The sequence below is a fragment of the Gouania willdenowi genome, chromosome 7 (genome assembly GCF_900634775.1).
Source record: "Gouania willdenowi chromosome 7, fGouWil2.1, whole genome shotgun sequence".
NCBI classification, from domain to species: Eukaryota; Metazoa; Chordata; class Actinopteri; order Blenniiformes; family Gobiesocidae; genus Gouania; species Gouania willdenowi.
In genome coordinates, this window is record NC_041050.1 from 35,831,653 (window position 1) to 35,852,774 (window position 21,122).

At 36.5% G+C, this 21,122-nt stretch overlaps 2 protein-coding genes across 6 annotated transcripts in view; one reads left to right on the forward strand and one right to left on the reverse strand.

Annotated features, from left to right (window-relative positions):
- mmp23ba (matrix metallopeptidase 23ba) overlaps positions 1–6,479 on the reverse strand; it is a 25,104-nt gene extending 18,625 nt beyond the window's left edge. For 2 of the 3 annotated variants that reach the window (XM_028452079.1, XM_028452078.1), the window contains exon 1: positions 6,146–6,478. In XM_028452079.1, the coding sequence (XP_028307880.1) occupies positions 6,146–6,227 (82 nt within the window). In that variant the 5' untranslated portion in view covers positions 6,228–6,478. Of the gene's footprint in view, positions 1–6,145 lie in introns of all 3 variants that reach the window. The other variant, XM_028452080.1, reaches the window with a different exon arrangement.
- Positions 3,634–20,276, forward strand: ubiad1 (UbiA prenyltransferase domain containing 1). 3 transcript variants are annotated; one of them, XM_028452083.1, is made up of 4 exons: positions 3,634–3,761; positions 7,360–7,596; positions 14,038–14,663; positions 19,384–20,276. In XM_028452083.1, exons 3-4 carry the CDS (start codon positions 14,096–14,098, stop codon positions 19,869–19,871), a joined length of 1,056 nt encoding a protein of 351 aa, XP_028307884.1. In that variant the 5' UTR covers positions 3,634–3,761; positions 7,360–7,596; positions 14,038–14,095; the 3' UTR covers positions 19,872–20,276. The 3 variants fall into 3 exon arrangements, with proteins under 3 accessions (XP_028307884.1, XP_028307883.1, XP_028307882.1); XM_028452082.1 differs by lacking the exons at positions 3,634–3,761; positions 7,360–7,596 and adding an exon at positions 10,456–10,547; XM_028452081.1 differs by lacking the exons at positions 3,634–3,761; positions 7,360–7,596 and adding an exon at positions 10,465–10,624.
- The last annotated feature ends 846 nt before the right edge of the window (positions 20,277–21,122 follow it).

The window sequence follows — 21,122 nt, forward strand, 5'->3', positions numbered from 1 at the left end:
GTACCTCAACCAGAATACATGTCATAATTAATCTGGTGGACTGGAGACCTGTCTTGGGTGTTCCCTGTCTTGGTTCCATATAGTCAAAGGTCCAGTATTATGCTCTTTTTCACCCATCATCAATTGTTCTAAGAATCCCAACAACATAGTATTAGAGCTTTCTTTTCCCAAACTTGCCCGTTTTTTTTCTGTAGTTTTAGCCCTCCAAAAAGTCACTTTCAAATCGCTCCTAAAAACAGGCTGTTTTTGGGCCTTCATTAATATGCATGAGTAGGCGTGTCTGCAGACGTTGACTCCCATTGACCCCTGGTAGTGGGAAACTTCGACATTTTAGGACCTCCAGCGAGCCCACTTCAGACTCTACCTGGGAATGAAGCACATATTTGAACTTGGGAGGACCAGACCTTTCCACTGATAATTTGTTTGACCCGATCAGAGCACTTTTGGAAAATCAACGGAAGAGACTTCCAGGCCCCGCCAGCCAGGACTCTACCCAGGGACGAGGCCTGGCCAAAGGGGCACCAGAGATACCCCTGGTCCCATCGATGGGACTGAGCGACGAGCACCGACTTCCAGGTCCTCCAGCGGGCATATTTCAGACTCTAGCTGAAAATATTCTGACTCGGGAATAAAACCTGTCCGCTGATACTACTTTTTGACCAAAATTTGTCTAGTTCGGCCCAATCCGAGCACTTTTGGAACTTTTGTGACGATGCCCCGCCTTCGCCATGTTTGTTTTACCTGTGAGGTCATTTGAGAGGGAGGAGCTCACATTCTTATGTAGGATAGGAGGAGCCAGGATTGTCAGGAGGTGGAGCTTATCTTTTATGACTCATAATGGATAAAAAAACAACTTGCTCTTCCACATTTACAAAATGTGGAAGAGCAAGGGAGGGAGGAAATAGAACGTCGTCCCTCTGAATGAGGCTAAAGGAATGTATTACATGCTAGCAAAACCATTATGAAGTGAATTTTTCATAATACGACCCCTGTAATTCTTGCGTTAATCTGACAACTGCACCTATTTTCCTGTCTATGTTAGGTTAGAAGGACATATTATTGATTTGTTACCACTAGAAACAATATATTTCCAACACATTTTCTTACTGATTTGTGTCATCTGGTCACTGGGTGTCGACTTTAAAGTAAATTAAGTCTAAAGCCTGACTCTGCTTTTCCACGCCACACAGTCATTTTAAAACTGAGAAGAACTAGCACTACATTTCAGTTGCAGAATACAGAATAATAGTTTGACATTTTAAGCCATGGCATGCATATCTCAGTTTGTATTTGACCGATCTTTTTGAAATTTGACAAAGTTATGATGGGTTTATTCTTCAACTCTCCCGCCAAGTTTCATCTGCATCAGATCTAGACTGGGTAATTCATCATGATTTTTCAAAAAGTTTGGGGGGCCGTGTGCGTTTAGACCTACTTTATCGTTATTAATAATAAGATAGACATTTCTTCCAAGCCTTTAAAGTGTGAATGATCATAGTGCCATGGTCAGGCTCATTGATCCAGATAACTATTAATATCTGGAAGAGAAGATATTTGGCATTTAGAGGAGGTTTGCGCTCTCTTAATGCTCTTGTTTCAACTTCAAATTGATGTAGTCATCTAAAAAAAATAGAAAGTGATGAGTTGAGTCAGGAAATATAAAATTATGTGTTCTGAATTGGAATTTACTTCCAAGGTAAATGTTTGTAAAAGGCTATTTTCAATGTTTGTCTGGTAGGCTCTGATACTCTGTTGCTTTGGTTTGAACTGTTTTCTTGACCTCAAGGTCAGCAGCAGAGAAGAGCTACTGTGTGAAGAGTGCACCGTGATATATGACCAGATCACGTCTGTACCAGCCTCTCATGAGCGCGGTGAAGGAGGGGTTTGGTTGCTTTCTTCCTTTTGAAGACACACAGACACAGATAGACATAGGTTCCTTCATCTGGCCACCTGCGCGTGGGCTTAATCTACTAAACTTTGTTTGTGAATAAACCTCAATGAAATTACATTATACAGCTCTTGTCATCTGTCCTCTGAGTTGATCAATTAAAAGATCCGGGAAGAAGGCAGAGAAAAACCTCACACTTTGCACAAGTTAATTGGAAGTTGTGGTTTAGAACCAAATAAACCACAACTTCAATTCAGACTACATTTACAGACAACATTTAGAAGTGAATTAAAGCTGTGATCAGTATGAGGAGTAATGTAAATGTTCTGTATTATACCAAGTGATTTGATTGGACGACAGATATTCCAAAAGTGCTGATATAGGGCAACAACAGCATCACGACCTCTTACGGATCATATCACTCCGCTGTACAGCTGATCTAAATACCGTTAATTACCGCTACATCTTCGGCTACACAATGCAGTACTGTGTTCACACTGCAGGTCTTAATGCACAATTTGGATTTTTTCAAAAAATAAGATTTTTTTTTTTGTGTGATCGTTCATATTATGTATTAAATGCGGCTTCAATCAGTTTGGAATATGAACGGAATACGACTCTGAAGTGATGCGCATGCGCAGAAGAGGCACATACGGTATTTACGGAAGTAAATATGGAGGCGTCCAGTGTAGGACTGTGTCTCACTGGGAAAGTTTCTTTCCCAACATAAGTCAGCGCTTCATAACTTTAAGGAGACAGAAAAAGAAGAGAGTCAGGTTTATGTTTATGTTGCTGTGATGCTGCTATGTCTTTATAACGGACTGTTTGGATAGTGATGACGTAGGAGTCGGATAGAAAGTGCCTCGACCGTCCTCACTCCAGTCACTTTGCAAAAAATCGGATACGTATCGTATTTTGGACCACATTTGATAGTGACCTGGGTTGGATTTTTAAAAATCGGAATTGTGTTGTTCAGACAGTCTTTAACAGATCAGATACAGGTCAGATATGGGCAAAAAGATCAGATTTGGGTCGTAATTGCCTGCAGTGTGAACGTAGCGTGTGTGCTCTCCATTTGTGGAACTATTTTTGTTTGTTTAAATTAACAAACAAATCATAATCTCTTGTCACTTATTACTGTTAACTAATAAATTGTGCTTGTATAACTGTTGTATAAAAGCAATATCACACTCAAGGTTGTGCTGATATTTTAGCACAACAGCACTCCCTCTTAGGGGTGTCCCAATCCGATATTGATATCGGTCCGATATCAGCCCGGAAACGAATATCGGATTTTATCGGACTCCGTCTAAAATCTTCGATATATATTATATTATATTTTTTTAATTGTAGAATACTGTAGATATTATGTTGAAGGTTAGATATTATGTAACCATTTGGTTAATAATATATGGGTCAGTTTTTCTCATACCTACTGTTGCTGACTATTGTTCTCTGTTTGAATAATATCACTTAATCAAGCCTTGTCAAACATTCCACACTACAGAATAAGTAATAAAAGTATAAATAATTCGTGCTGATATTGTATCGGATTGATATCGGTATCGGCCAATATGTAAAGCTGCAATATTGGTATAGTATCGGAAGTGAAAAAGTTGTATCGGGACATCCCTACGAGTCCCTCTCGTGTGATATTGCTTAATTAACAAACAGCAGTCGTCATAAAGCAAGATTCAAAGCTGCTCCTTTCATTTTAAAGTCACACCCTATATTCAAAGCCCGGATACTGTTCCTGCTTCACCCACTCAAGACAAATAGATGCAGCACTTCCTTCATTTCCTTCCAAGACTATTGAAACAGAAGCAGGGAGTCTGGCAGACAGTCCCACACAGCTCTTCCACATGCAGACATGGTTTGTATTTATTTAAACAACATTTTTTCTTTTTTTTATTGAATAAGTTGCACAGATTGTTATTTCACAAGTGGTTTGACCCTGTTGACCCTCACATGGTTCTAGTGAATTATGAGGTGCTGTTTAAATTCAGCACAGATCTTTCTGTGTCACGTCTGATTACATTCACACCAGATTGAACGCACGATAGGAGGAAGACGCCTGGACATAAAGTGGAGAGCTGCAGGGAGTGCTGCTGACTTAAAAAAAAAAAAAAAACGGAGGATCTTGTAGAGTCTGGAAGACCTTAACATCAGTTCCAGAAATTCCAAAGCCCAGAATCATTATTCTTATTCCCATTCTCAGAAATACTTATGGATCTAATCATCAAAGCCTTTTGTCTGAATGTAATTCGAAACACAACTTGTCTGTTGAACTTTTTCATAACATCAGCCCTGAGGGGATCAGAGCTTTGGAGTCAAAAATGAGAGAAAATGATGTTTAGTTAAATGATTTAAAGGCCATGAAATAGCTCAACTGGACTTTATTCACTATCACATACTAATGTGGTCTTTACACATCTATCATTTAAGCTACCATAGTAACTCAGAGGAATCTTATCTAAGGCGGTTATGTAACCCCCCCCCATCCAGCGTGATTCTTGGCTGACACATGCAGTGAGTGTGTGGCAAAGGAAATGACATAAAGCTATTCCTCGGGCTCTATATCACAGTGGGTGGGTGGCAGTGGCTAAAGCAGAAGCACATTTTTCCTATCCACTTAACACAGGACTATACAGACACATGCCCCTGCCTAACTTAATTTAGTCATTCATCTGGCTGCCTTTAGCTGAGCATTAACGGAGCCTGATGCTAGCATGGACAACGACAGAGTACTGACTGGTAAATCTGAGAATGCAGCATTAGCGTTTAGTATTAATCCCTTATAGTTTAAATATGAAATAAGAAGAAATGAAATGAATAGAATAGACAAGCGTTTCTCAACTGGTGGGTCGCAGACCTGTACAGGGTGGGTCGTGGACAGCTGGTCAAAAATAGATATCTATACCTAATGTCTCTCATGTTGGACTTGTCTTTTATTTTGAAAGAAACTTTTCTTTTAACAGGCATGCTTTGAAACGCATGTTGGCCAGGAAAATATATACATGTATGTTTTTCAAAGAGATTAAATATGTTTGTTTTCAACAGCAATTTGTGAAAAACTAAATTTGGTTGGTAGAATTATAATTTAAAAAAAAGTGGGTCGCGATTTAATGACCGTGGCAAAATGTGGGTCCCAGGGTGAGAGCAGTTGAGAAGCCCTAGAATAGACCTTTATTGGTTTCCCCAGAGGGGAAATTCACACGTTGAAGCAACACAATACAATAGTGAACAGTAAGAACACAATTTAATACCAACATATGATAATGGTGCAAATAAAATAAATAAATTAAATAGAAAATAAAAATATAGAGTAAATTTAAAAAAAATTATATTAATAAAAAAATTACAACAAATATAAATAAATTAATTAATTAAAATAAGATAAATAAAATGATCTAAAAAAAATGTGCCTATGAATGGATATTTGCTGTTGATAGTGGCTGTTATTGCCACATGAATAACCATCATCACCAAAGTTTCATCAAACTTGATGTAACTTGTACATCATGTGATATTTATGCCATAATGGAAGGGATGACTAAGAACGTTTTTCAGCCCAACTTATATATATACATATATATATATATATATATATAGACATAGATATATATATTATTATTATTATTATTATTATTATTGTTATTATCATCATCATTATTATTATTATTATTATTTTAATAATTATTATTATTATTATTATTATTAATAATAATTATTATTTTGTGCCGATGATACCACACTCAAAGGCTGGCATCGGTATCAGCAAGTACTAACTAATAACACGCTAATACCATTTACAGCATCACACTCTTCTTTAAATTACTATCGATAGTCCACCGAACGGAAGAATAAGACACCGAACACCAACGAAGAAGAATCCACCAAAAGTGTTTTGCGTAACCGCATAACTTGGCGGTCCCCCTCAGCGGTATAGACATTTTATCGGTATTGGCCGACTGGGTATCGGTATCGGAACAAAAAAAATGGGCATTGGAACAACACTAATTATTATTATTATTTACCAATGTTAATAAACACTTGAGCTGTCATTATATATATATATATATTTATATATATATATATACATTTTTATTATTCACAATATCTAACTAACATGCACTGTTTTCCCCAAATAATTAAATTTTGAAGCGTTTTATTCCCAGAGTAGTTTTCATATAAACACATGTAATGATGTTAGTGTGTAGGGTAGGGTAGGGTATAGGGTAGGCTGCTCTCTCCTACCTGACCCTCGGTGCTCTGGCTCCCTGCGGACAGACTGAGCAGCGCAGCGGCCAGAAGAGCCGCACAGCTCCATGTGCTCCATGGTGAACTCCTGGGTGTCTGACAGCTCACCATGCCTGCGATATTACTACACCTCCACATCCAGGAGGGAAACCACAAAGCTAGAATGTCCCTCTGTGGAGGCTGGAGCACTAAGGCAGCATCTATACCCGGCAGTGAAGCGGCTCCTTGGCCATAGCGCGCGCTCTGGTCACGCGTGTGCGCCCGCAGCAGAGTGAGGATATTCGGGATGTCTTCGGCTAGACTCGGCTCCGCTCGGCTCTCCTCCGCTCGGCGCGCGTGCCAAACAGCCTGGTTTCACATTACCGATGATGGGCGAAGGACTGTGTGTCGAGACAACTTAATGAAAAGCAAATGCGCTCTGTCCGTCAAAGCACTTGTTGCAGCACTAATGTTAAAGCAGAATCAGATGGCTGAACACTTTTCAACAGTCCATGCAACATTTTGGAGAGATTCATGCAGGGGAAACACAGGCTCAGACTCCTTAAACAAATGTGTCATATATTTTTCTTAAAGCTGCAGTATGTAAGTTTTTTTTTTGTGCTTTATTTGATCAAAAATCCATAATGACATTTGAGCATATTTTAAATTCAAATTTTCTGATTGGACAGTGTAATTTTGCAGCTTCTCTTGGCTCTGTATATGAAGTTTATAAATCCAGGAGCGTGACGCGGCCTTTCAGCCAATCAGAGATCTTTTTACAAACTGAGTGTTCCATTAGCAGTTTTGACGATTGACCCATTTCATGTGACGTATGCATAGTAAATTAGGTGAATGCGCGCACAGGCTCAGTGCTAAACAACCGGAGAACTGCATTGTACTAGCATCGGCACGAAATAAATAGCACAAAGTTGCCAAATAACCATGTTTTCGTTTGTTCAGAAGCGATTGTGTCATTGTAATCGCTACTGAGGCGATGGTTGTTCGGATCTTTGGTTTCATCCCTCCGAAAAGGCTAGGCCAGGAATCACACAAATTTCACAACTCGTGTTTGTCTTTGTCGGTTTTTACTTAAACTTTATTGACCACGGTAGACACAGTGGTAGACCACAGGTTATAAACCTGAAACAGAATAAATGCTTCATCACATAACACTCATCACACTTACCATTATCATTTATTAACTTTCTTGGACTTTATTCATTCTGTGCTAGGACATCGAGCTGAACAATGGTGCACGCGAGCGGATGGAGCGCTATCTCAGTCTGGATCCAGTATAAAGTGACCATAAAAAGCTGTAAATGGACTGATAAGCAGACGTGGGACAATGAGGAGGAGACTTAATATAGAGATGAAACTCATCAGTTTAAACTGATCAGAATACGCGGGAATACACGGAAATCTTTGTTAACAGGAGTACAGCAGCCCGCCTACCTGCCCGTTCATAACAAGTAAGTTATCAGCATTTAGAGACCTAATGCTTTTAGGTTTTCACGTGTCTCATGTTTGTACACATTGAAATCCATCTATTGGCTGCTCGAATGAAGTCAAAGAGTGATCATGCACCATCGATCATCCATCGCGGCGTAAAGCACAACGGTTTCATGGTAAAACAAGTCGAAACAGGGCAATCAATGTGGAGAAGCAACAGTCTAAAGAAGTGTTTTTCAACCTTGGGGTCGTGACGCCATGCAGAGTCGCCTAGAATTGAAATCGGGTCCCCTGAAATTTCCAGTAATTGATTTTTTTTTAAAAATGTCTGATTTAAATTACATTTTTAAATTATTATTCTTTTTCAAATGAAAACACCACATACAATTTCAAACAACTGTATTCTATACTTTAACTTTCTCAAATATAAATGTAGTTTAAATAGGGCTGGGCAATATGGATCACCAAAACTTATATCTCAATATTTTTCTTAAAAATGTTGATATACAATATGAATCTAAATATTTTTAACATAATAGAGTCTTGCCAGAAAGAGAAATCTAGGTTAAATGCTAAATGTCACACAGGCACATTTATTAACAATGTGTAATAAAAATGAATTGTTTTTTGTTAGCACAAATTAATTTTCCAGTAGTGCGCATGTGCACGCATGCGCATATATGCACATATACAATCTGATGATAGGTTTCCAAACAAGGAGGGAAGGACGGAGCGTGCTTGTTTCTGTACAAGTCTCACTATTCTACATACTGCAGCTTTAAGTTATCAACCAAATGTCTAAATGCCATTTTAAAAAAAAATTTAAAAATTATTTGCAAAGTATGATTGCTAGAACGAGCAGTGTTAACAGACCAATAATTGATTGTCTGGGTTTCGTCTGTTCACTCCAGTTTCCACTTCAGTGGAGGTTTATTGACACGTTGTGTGCAAGTTGCCCTACTGAATGTTTGTCTATAGGCTACACAATAAAGGGGTAAGATTAAAAAAAAAATGCATCATTGCAAAACATGTAAATGTGGAAAAAAAAATCTTTTTTTTTTTTAAAATCTGAACAAATAAAAGTGTATTTATTTATAACGTCTAGACTGCAATGTAAATAACAATGAAACTAGTGAGTAAAATGTAAACACTATTTCATTAAAATACGTTCTTTCACCTAATGGTTTTATAAACTGTGCAGCCACAACATGCTCTTTGAACACTTTTTTTTTTCCAGCATTGTTTCAAAGCTTGCTCGCATGCTTTCAATTATGCAAAACTTTAACTCTGTCTTCCAGATTCAACAATCCTTGTTTTCCCTCCTGTTCATCCTGTTTTTTCCCCTTCCTATTGGTCCTGCCAGAGAAGGATACAGCTTTTTATTTCCAACAAGCGACGCACAACACACAACAAAAGTATAAGCAGGTGAAGCCACATCAAGGAGTTTTTCTGACTGTATTTGGCAACAAAACCACAGCAACAAGCTTTGAATTGGTTACTTTGTTACTGCAGTAGCGCCCCCTGCTGGCATAACACTGTGTAGACGTTTCTGAACTGTCAGTGATTCCCAAACAGGGGTACACGTACCCCCAAGGGCAGTGGTTCTCAAACTTTTTGGGTATTTCCCAACTTCAAACGACAGTGAACTTTCCAGCCCCACCTGGACCCATTGCCCCCTGAAATAATGCCTGATAAATAACACATTTTCACAATTATTCAACTAAAAGATACTAAGTAACATCATATTTGATAATAAATCAAAAATCAAAAACTAATCAGCTGCATTAAAAACAAATGTAAAAGTGCAGCAGTCATAAATACAGGAAATAATGAAACACATCATTTTGCAATCTGTGTCAGAAAGATTAAGAAAACAAAAAATAAAATACATTTTTGAAGTCAGCTATTGAAAGTTTGTTTATTGTTCCGTTCCACTTCACACGCTGATGTAAATCATTATATTTGCACTTTAGTTCCACGTTACATTTTGTTCCCGATCGCATATCTAATTAAGGGTGTGAGAAAAAATCGATTTGACGATATATTGGGATTTTTTAAATTTTTTTTTATCTATGTTTTTTAATTATTATTTTTATTGCGCTAACATATGTAATTGTAACGTACATGTAATTGATTATTTTTGCTGTATTAATCATAAATAAATTGTAGTTGAGTTCAGATAATCGACTTTGTAATTGGCATGGTAATTCTGAAATTAAAAACTGTCAGTTACAATTAAATTAAATAAAAAACTGGAAAATTATGTTACAGTTCCATGGCTTACACATATGTAGTTAATAAATCTAAAATGATGTTTTATATCAAGTTTTTCCACTACCTTCTAAAAAATAAATAAATAACTAAAATAAAAAATTGAAATCGAGGGACGACAGAAATAGGCCTCAGACGCCCACATCAAAAATATGAAAACCAAATGTTCATGGATAAAGAAGCATAACAAAGTAACCAATAGATGACAATTAAATTAGATGATAGATCTTTTTTTGTGTGTATTTTACAGCTGATTTAAGACATTGGTCAAAACTGACCTGTTATAAGAGATGCTAACAGAAAGCTAACACAACAGGAAGGTCACGTTTATGGGCTTATTTGTGTGATTTATTGTAATTAAACTTTAGTAAATGAGAACGTAATTGTAGTTGACTTTCAGAGGAAAAAATAATCATTTTAATTGAAATTGAAAGAAAAAAAATGCCGGTCACCATAATTGTAATTGAGATATAATTGAATATGGATATTTAATGCTGTAATTGTAATTGGAAATATATAATTTACCCCAGCCTTAGTGTTAGTTACTTCATTTGAACACAGCGGAACTGTTCTTTTTGTTTTTTGTTTTCCCTCCGACCCTTTTGAGACGTGACACAGCTGGCAGAGGAAATGGCGTCCGGTGAGCGTAAACTGTTATGTGTCCGTCCAGCCGGGTTTTCTCAAAGATGACACGTTTACAGTGAGTGTGTGACAGTTTCTCGACACAGAAGTATGTTTGTAGGCGGAATGCTGTGGGAACCCGCGGATAGAGGACAGGTAAGAAGAGCTTTCTGTCCGACATTAGTGTGTCCCCGCACGGCTAGTTAGAAGTTAGCCTCTGTGGCTAACAGTTAGCTCTAATCCCATAATCTGATAGTTTTTAACTGCCTGGTGTGTAGTGTATCGGCTCTCCCTGAAAACAACTAATATATATTAAATGTGGTGCCAAAAGGAAAAAAAAAAAAAACAGTGGCTGAATAATTGGAAAATGCATTAACAATGTTTATTTTTATTGTGTCAATGTCTGCAGTAAGTAGATATTTGCAGTTGCTCTTTAACATTATGAAATGTGTTTTTGTAAAAATAAAAAAACTCCGATGTATTCAAGACAGTGAACGCCCATGTGAGGTTACTTCAACGTTTTCGTTATTATAAAATAACAAAAATAAATACCAACATAGGATAGTAGTGCAAAATGTAACATTTTAATAAATAAATAAATTTAAATTTAATTTAAAAATTCATATTTACTGTTTTTATTCAACTGATTGTGCATTGACATTCACGTTTAACATTTCTCAACCTTTAAAATCAGTCCACTTAACCCATAGGAACTTTTTTGTTTATGTTTTAGTTTTCCAACGATACTGTGTTTACTTGTACGTGTGTAACGTGATGACATCATGACGTCAACCTGAGTTGCACGACCTAATATGACAACATTACATGAAATCCACTCATTTACCATTTTCCTTTGGGGGCATGGTGTTTGTGAATGCTCACACTGCTGCTGTACTAAGTGACTGCAAACTTTGATTTCTTAAGGTTGACTTTTTATTATTGCATAAAGAAGCCAAAAGTAAGTATTGCCCCTGTTTTTATTGCAATTATTATTATTATTGTTTAATTTATTTTTGCTTGAGGCGAAACACTGCTTTTTGGTGCAAATTTGCATGAAAATTGATACATTTTTGTTGGTTTTTGTGGATGTCAGTCCATGGTAGGTTTACCCAGTTTTCCCAGTTTAGGGAATGCTTGTAAATGGACCAAAGGAGCAATTATATTTGTCATCGTCTGCCTTGGTGTGTCCGACCTGTGTTTACTTTGGACCCTGGTTGTTAAAGCTTTTAATAAGAAATAAATAATTTACCTGGTTTAATTGCACAATTTGAATTTTATTTTAAAAAGTGCACTTTTTTTTGTTGTTCTACAGACCTGAGATGTTCCAAGAAAAATACAGTGTTTTTAATTTAAATGAAAGAGTATAGTTTTCCACTCTGTTTAATTTTGTTCAAATAACAGGATTAAATGTTAAAACCAAAACAAATTTATTTGCTTTTTTTTTTTTTTTTCTTCAAAATTTGTCACTGCTGGTGGTGCTTAAAACAAAAAAGTTAGATTTTAAATTGGATTTACCTAATTAAATTACCTTCCATCTGGTTTGCGCTTTTGATGAGTATACATTTGAAATTATATACTATAGTTTCCTTTTACTGAGACAAAAATAAGCTTTTGTTGAGGAAACCAACAGCTTTTTGAAACCTTTGAAAAAAGAAAAAAATTTAATTTCGCAGTTGAATTAAGGTTAAACAGGGTTGAGGTCAGTTATCGCCTAATTGATAATTAATTACAATTATGATGTAAATAGAATTGCAATTCTAATTGGACAAATCTGTTGCTGTTGTAATTGAATTAAGAGTTCAGATAATTTACTTTTTAATTGGCATGGACATTCTATTAAAACTGTCTTTTACAATTTCATTTAATGCAAAACTGTGGAAACATGTAACAGTTTTATGGCTTACACATATGTAGTTTGTTGACAAAATGTTGAACCTAAGCTTTAACACCAGATTTAAAAGGCACAGTTTTGATTTATACAGGAATGCAACAGATTGGCTAGCTCAGGGGTTTACTGCAACCTGCGGCTCAGGAGCCACATGTGGCTCTTTGACTCTTTTGCAATACTTAAAAAAAAAAAGAAAAGTGAAATAAAGAGTTTTTTTTTTTTTTTTTTTAAACAGGTTATTAATGATTATTGACAAATAAAATCATGATAACAATATTCATCTCCAGTGTTATATAGTTTAATACAGTATTGTTTTATTTTAATTATTGAAATGTTTTTATTTATTTCCGTATGTTACTTGTATATATATTATTTAAGGTAATATTGTGTTCAATTTGGCCCTGGAAATAAGAGGGTATTGTATTTTGACAAAGTGTACGCGGTTTAATTTTTTTAAAGTACCGTTTTAAGCACCGGAATTGTTTGAAAAAGTAAGTAAGTAGTTTATTTATAAAGCGCTTTTTGCATATAAAATCACAAAGTGCTGTACAGAGTACTTGTGGTAAAAGTAAAAATACCGAGTTGGCACCGGTATCGGATAAAACCTAACCGATACCCAACCCTACTCCAGGCCTTCTTCCCCTGGTCAGGGGTCTGCAACCTTTACTCTCAAAGGAACCATTTAACTTAATCTCACCTGGAATATAATCCTCCCGGAGCCGAAAAAATACCTTCTCAATGTAAACAAATTGTTATATCATGATTTTATCTCTCATTAATCATGAATAGCCTCTGTAAGAAAACAACTCCTCTTTATTTCAATAGTTTTTTTTTTTTTAAAGCTATAGGGAGCCATTGCAAAAGAGTCAAAGAGCCACATGATGCTCCAGAACCACAGGTTACAGACCCCTGTTCTGAGAGAACCACATGTGGCCTGGTATCATAGTCCATCAGTTCTGGCCCCTCGATGCTGATTCTAATGAGGTCCTCCACAGTATCAGTGTGAAGACTGGCCCTCATATCATATGTTGAGAAGCCTCTCTCGTAGACTGCAGCTGATATTGGGAGCTGCACCGTGCATGCTCACTCTCTCTGCTCGGCACGCTCTTCCCCACCCCACGTCCGATAAGCGCCCCCCGCATGCGTTCCATCACTCTGCTCGGTTCGCTCACCATTCTCTGGGCTAACTTCATCAGATTATCTCTCTGGTAAGACTTTGAGTTAAAAATATCGAGATTCATATTGTACATTGGCGTTTTGAGAAAAATTATTGAGATATGAATCTTGGTCCATATCGTCCAGCACTACTAACAAGGTAACCAAGAGATGAAAAACAAATTACATGCTCGGTCAAATTTGTGCTGCATTTTACAGACATGGGACAAAACTGACTCGTTTTCATAAGAGATGCAAACACAAGAGGAAGGATACATTTTATAGGTTTATTTATTAAACAGTCAGTAATTGTAGTTTTACTTCAGTAGCTGGGAACATAATTGCAATTGACTTCCAGGGGGAAAATAATAATTTAGATTTTAATTTTAATTGGTAAAAATGGTGGTCAACATAATTGTAATTTAAAATGGATAATTAAAGACGTAATTGTAATTTAAAACTGTAAGTGACCCCAACCAAAGCCTCTTGTGTAACTTGTTCTTTTTGTGTGTTTTTTTTTTTGCAGGAACAGCTGAGTCATATATTTGGGACCATTGCTCGTGCTGCACATCGTTTGCAGTAAAATGGCTAAAGAGCAGTATTTAACCATGGCAGAGAAGTGCATCCTGCCTGGAGTCAATGGTCATAACGGCCAACAGTGGCAGACTGGTGTAAATAACTTTGGAAAAAACAACACCACACCCACTACTACTCGTATGTCACGGAGGGCACGGGTCGCGTCCGACGTGAGACAGAAGTGTGCGGCGTACGTTTTAGCTCTCAGGCCGTGGAGCTTCAGCGCCTCCCTCACACCCGTGGCCCTGGGCAGTGTCCTGGCCTACAAACTAGAAGGTTCCGTAGATCTGCTCATTCTGATGGTGTGCGCCGTGACCGTGCTGGTGGTCCACGGGGCGGGGAACCTGGTCAACACCTACTACGACTTCTCCAAAGGGATCGATCACAAAAAGAGCGACGACAGGACACTGGTGGACGAGATCCTGGCGCCCCAGGACGTGGTCATGTTCGGAGCCTTGTTGTATTCCCTGGGCTGCTTGTGTGCCACGCTGCTTTACTTTTTGTCCACAATGAAACTGGAACACTTGGCCCTCATTTATTTTGGAGGACTTTCAAGTTCTTTTTTGTACACAGGAGGTAAGTGAATGAAACATTGAGTTCATCATTTGTTTTATTGCATAACGTAAGGTCAATTTTTTAAACAGACAATTTGACTATCGAGTCCTTGGTTTGTGTGTATTGGCAAATATGGTAAAGTTCATCATGAAGTCCTCGGTACAAACAGACTCTACTGTTTTCATAGTGTGTCCTCCCAGTCATTTGATGGTCTTTTGAGTTCTGGCGCAGCTTAAAAACATGATTAGAAATGTTTACTTCTACAGTGACGTCACTAGCGGTATAAGGATACACTCGACGATTCCAATGATTCCATTCAAATCCTGATTCAAAGAAAAAAGCTCATATCAAAGATTGGGATGTAATGATGCACCTAACTCTAGAGCTGGGCGATATATCGAGATTGAAGATATATCGAGTTTTCTATTTTGGCGATATAAAAATTACAATATCATTGTTTTAGGAGTCACTGCTTTCACTACTCAGAACAATATAAAAAGCACAGTTGGACGGATTTCTGAATGTGTTCCAGGAAAAAAAAAGTAGTAGGTGTAAAAAAAAAAAAAAAGTAGAAGGCTTAAATTCGCAGTGAGTTGCCGCCGCTAATGAGCCACAAGTAGGGGGTCTGGGGGCATGCCCCCATGAAATTTAGCAAGAATGATGCTATATGGTGGCTTTTGGTGCATTATATTAGTGTAATTGTGGCTTTTATTCTGTCTGTTTTGTAGCACTTTTCTTAGCATGATGTATTTTCTCACCTAGTTGTTGTTTACATGATGCATTTACAAGTTGAAATCTGGTATCCATGATAATGATGATGATAAAGAATTGAGCTTTTACAGATATTCACGTAATATTACAGATATTCTTTCAATGCTAAAGGGTAAAGAATAATTTATGAACAAGTTTAAAGCTTTAAATCTTTAAGCATATTGTAATCAAAGTGTTCTGAGTGGACAGTGAAGCTATAAGCCTTTTCACACACTCGCTCTGGTTCAATTCTTCCGCATTAGGTCAAAGGTCAAGAGGGATAAACTCGCCTTGGCTGACGGTGTAGGAAGCGAGTCTGACAGAGATTTTGAATTTTTTTACCGTTGGAGCGTTGATTCCTTAAAAGATGTTTTGCGCAAACATGGCATCAGTCTCCAAGGCATAAAGACAGAGTTAGCTGCTAATGCTGCACATGAGCTGAAAAAGCCGGCCTGACGTTTCAACAGTGACCCATGTTATAGTCAAATTCGGCTGATCTGTTCAGTGCTGTTTCACTTAATCAGAATCAGAAAATACTTTATCAAACACCGAGGGGTTTAAAAAGGATATGATAAACGACAAAGAGTGGTGTATTTAAAATAACAACACTAATTTTTATTTGATTTGGGGAATAATTGTAGGAAAATTGTAGGATTTTGGGGAAAAAAATGACAGTACTTGCAACAATTTGACATTTAACATGACTTCCATCATGTGGTATAGGCGTTGGAAAACTGTGAATTTGTGTATTTGGAGGGACTGAGATATCTACAGCTGAATCAGTTGGTGATTTACACAGTGGGTTAGGTTCTCACTGTCATTTTCACTTTCTCCTACAGGCTGAATTGGGAGCTTTAAAGGGCCAGATTTGAGTTTGACACATATGCTGCACTATTTATTCCCCACTTGTTTGCAACAATTTTTAGCCGATTTAGGATATATCATAATCCTTACATCCATAGACATCACTATTAAACAGTACACAGTGGGTTTAACTTGTTGTTAGGGAGGCAGACGTGTAGTGGGACAGTTCCTGGACCAGTTCAACTCCACTGTGGGATCTTAAACATAACTGCTTCCTGGATGTTTTTAAAAGAAATAAATTCCTAATCAACATTAGTCGCTCTGTAGGATCTATAGAGAAAAAAGTAGAATGTTGATGCTTGTTTGTAGTAAACCCTTAGGTTGTGTTGCTACTAGGGGTGTGCATTGCCTTGAATCTGCTGTTACGATACGAGTCACGATTTGATATATCCCGATACTACACAATAAGATATATGTCGCAATATCAATAATTACAAATTTCACCTTTGCAAGTACAAAATGGGATGAAATACAATTTATTTCATTATTTTTTTAAACTTGCGAGAACAAGTAAATGGTAACTAACTGTAAATCAAGGACCAATATTTAAAACCAAGTGGTATGTTTCTCAAATTGTAAAATAATATTTTTCAAAAAAGTTTACCTTATATTTCTACAACATTTCTCATCTGTTAAGTTGTTAAATTCTATAAAAGTACCCAGTATGTTTTATGAAAATAAAGTATAATCAACTTCCAGCTAAAATGCATTGAGGAGTGACGTAGTTTAACAAGGTCTGATGGGGTTCACTGACACCTAGTGACTGGGAGGTTACGTGCTATGCATAGATTAGTACAATTAAATGTTTTTGGGTTTTTTTCATGAAAAAAAAAAAATTATTTGGACATTTTTTGGATTGATACAATAATCGCGCTGTGAAATATTCTGATATATTGCTGAAACAATTTTTTACTTACACCCTTAGTTATCTCTGATACCATTAATCAGCACAATGCATGATGTAGTTTAGGGCCGCAAGGTTTATCTATCAAATCGCAATCGAGGTTTTGACTACTGCAATAACGTAACCTCAAGAGACTGAGGTTTTTTTCTTCTGTCTGACGTTTGAATGATGTTGACCAATCAGAACGGTGGAGCCTTGCGATCTCCGGTTCAGCTTTAACAGATAAAAGGTCTGAGTTTCCATGAAGCAGATCCTATAGTGTTTAGACAGACACTCTGTAATTCCTCCAGAAGAGGGCGCTGTCTACATAAAACCAATTATTTTTGAAAGTAGCTTAATGTATCTTGTTCTAATTTGGGGCAATTTGAGCAAGAATATGTTGTTTGACGGTCTACAAGTGACATGACTTCCTTCACTCATCATTTTATCAGTTTATGGATTTAAATGCATCAAATATAAAAATTGCGAATCGCAATGTTGGTCCGAAAAATCTCAGTTTGGTTAAAATCGTGCAGCCCTAATATAGTTCTAAGCAGCGTTGTAATTACAACTATAATTGTAACTGAAATATATGTTGCTGTTTAAATCGTCATTGAAATGTAATTGAGTTCAGATATTTGACTTTGTAATTGTAATTGGCATCATGGAAATTCTATAAAAACTGTCACAGCTGTGGAACCATGTTACAGTTCTATGGCTTACACACAAAAACATTTAAATGATGGAGGGGTATACTGATTACTGACAGATAAAAGGCTCAGATGCCAACACAAAAATATCCGTAATGTTATTGATTAGTTAACAAGGTAACCATGAAAAACTAATTAGATGATAGATAATATATTTTAGTGTATTTTATAGCTATTAGGACCCGTTATCATAAGAGATGCTAACAGAAAGCTAGCACGAGGAAGAATATGTTTTATGAGCTTATTTTTTCAGACTCAGTAATTTAACTTTAGTAATTGAGAATGACATTGTAATTGATTTCAAGTGGGAAATAGTCATTGTAATTGAACATGGACAATTGAAGACGTAATTGTAATTGAAAAATGTAATTGACACCAACCCTAGTTCCAATAATTCTGTTTCCAATACTAAAAATAATCTATTAAGATGGAGTGGTAGCTTGGTTAGTAAATCGACTGTAGAAAGATGCATCATCACCTCTTTGCTTGTGTGACTTGAATGTAGGGCTGGGCGATATGGATCAAAACTCATATCTCGATATTTTATCTCAAAATGGTGATAAACGATATAATTTCAATTCAAATAATGCCTAAAAGACAATTCTGAGTTAAATTTGCTGATGCAAAGTGCCACATGGGCTCATTTATTAACAAACAGGAGAAAAAGCCAAAAGTTGCACATATTATGCAACTCTCAGGGACAGCACGTGTGAGTGAGTTCTGTAGTGTGGCTTGTTTATATGAACGTCTGGGTTAGAACGCACTCAGAAATCCATTTAACTGAGCTTTTTCACGCTGTTCTGAAAAGCAATGAATGCAGCAGGGTTGTGGTCAATTACATTTTTTACTTCCAAATACGTTCTCAATGAATAAAGTTCAATTATAATTAATCAAAATTACAGAGCCTGAAATAAATAACCTAATAAAGTTAGCCTTCCTCTTGTGTTAGCTTTCTGTTAGCATTTCTAATGATAACGGGTCCTAAATCAGCTGTAAAATACACTAAAAACAAATATCTATCTAATTTCTTTCCTATCTATTGGTTACCTTTTTAGGCTTCCTAATCAATGAAAATATAGATTTTAATATTTTTACAAACATGTAGAACTGTACATAGAACTGTAACATGGTTCCCCAGTTTGTGATAAATTATAATTGATAATTTTTGTAAACTATTAATGACAATTACAAAGTGAATTATCTAAACTCATTTAGGATTTAATTACGATTACGACAAATTTTTAAAATTATAATTACGTCATAATTGTAATTAATGATCAATTATGCGATTACAATTATAATTGACCCCAACCCTGGAAAGCAGTGACTCCTAAAACAAGTATTTAACAAAAATAAAAATTGAAACAAAATAAGCTAAAAATATGAATCTATATAGGCGATATTGTAATTTTTTTGCATCACCAAAATAGGAAACTCAATATATCTTGAATCTCGATTTATTGTCCAGCTCTACTTGAACGTACATTGATAAAGTTCCAATAATCAAACATGTCCGTGTGTTTTTTCTCCACAGGTATTGGTCTGAAATACGTGGCCCTGGGAGACGTGGTGATCCTCATCACCTTCGGCCCGTTGGCCGTCATGTTCGCCCACGCGGTGCAGGTGGGCTACCTGTCGGTGCTGCCCCTGGTCTACGCCGTCCCCCTGGCCCTCAACACTGAAGCCATTCTGCACAGCAACAACACCAGAGACATGGACTCAGACAAACACGCGGGCATCGTCACTCTGGCCATCCTGATTGGCCCCACCCTCTCCTACGTCCTCTACAACTTCCTGCTCTTCGTGCCCTACGTGCTCTTCTGCATCCTGGCCACGCGCTACACCATCAGCATGGCGCTGCCCCTGCTCACGCTGCCTATGGCCTTCTCCCTGGAGAAGCAGTTCCGCAGCCGGTTCTACGCAAAGATTCCACAGAAGACGGCCAAACTCAACCTCCTCATGGGTCTTTTCTATGTGTTTGGGATTATTCTGGCTCCTGCTGGAAGCTTGCCCTTACTCTAACTCTAAGATTCACCATTCAACAGTCATCCTTAATACATGCTAGTTTATGGACTTAGAATTTAAGGGACATTTGCTGGCTTTAATTTATTGATTATCTAATTTATATGTTGAGCAGATTTAGGATCGTCATCTTTTGTAGGACTGATGTCATATTCAGATTTTTTTTTTTCTTTTTCCTATTGAGCTAAGAAGCCTCCAAACACTTTTTTTTAAAAGAAAAAAATTATTTTAGGGTAAAAAAAAACGTTACAGTTGCCATATTTGTAGTTCTTCAGGACGTAACATTACTGTTTAAGCTGCACACTCTCTATGGTACCTAATGTTTGTTCTATTTCTTCTCCTTTTCATTTCGGAACAGCCAAAAAAAGTATTTCTTTGGATTTTAATAAAATTTACTGATGCTTATGTGTTCTTGACTTTTATTTCATGTTAAGATTTCATAAAAAGCCTTTCCTAAACAAAATACCATAGGATTTCTACAAACATATTTTAAAACATTGTTTTGCAAATGTTTTAAAGGAACAAGATTACATGAGATGCTGCACATCACACTTATGGAAAAGTTTAATACCAAAATGATTTAAAAAAAAAAAAAAAAATTATCCAAGATTAACGGATTCCAAAGTTAATATGAAAGATGTTTTTAAAAGCTGACGTTTTATGAAAAATAATTGTAATAGCCATAAGATAAAACTTTGTAAATGATAATGGTCAATAACTGTTAAACCCACTCCACTTAGTATTTACACAATACATAAGGTTTAAAAATGTCTTTCTTTATAACAAAGACTTAAACATCTAGAATCAGTGATGACTCAAATCAATCATGTTTATTATGCAATTTAACAGTGAACCCAACCTTTTTTTTTTAGTTCTTTTCTTTACACTGCTTTTACATTTGAGAAAGTGAAGGTACAAAATGTAATTGAATACAATTTCTTAAATCAGTAATTATATCAATTACTAGACATTCCAGGTGACCCCACATGTGGTCATGATCCCAAGGTCGGACATTACAAGTTGGCCTTGGCTTTAAATGTTGTAGTGTGGTACATGTTGATTGCTCACACTTGTCCCTATCAAATAAATGAATGAAAGATTGAAAAACACTGCATTATAACAATCTGTCCTTGGAAAAACGGCATATATACCTTCTTAAAAATGTTCAATCATTAAAACAAGAAACATTTCATCCTAGAAACAAAAAAAAAAAAAAACAAACTTACAGGCCATAAATAATAATATTCAGAT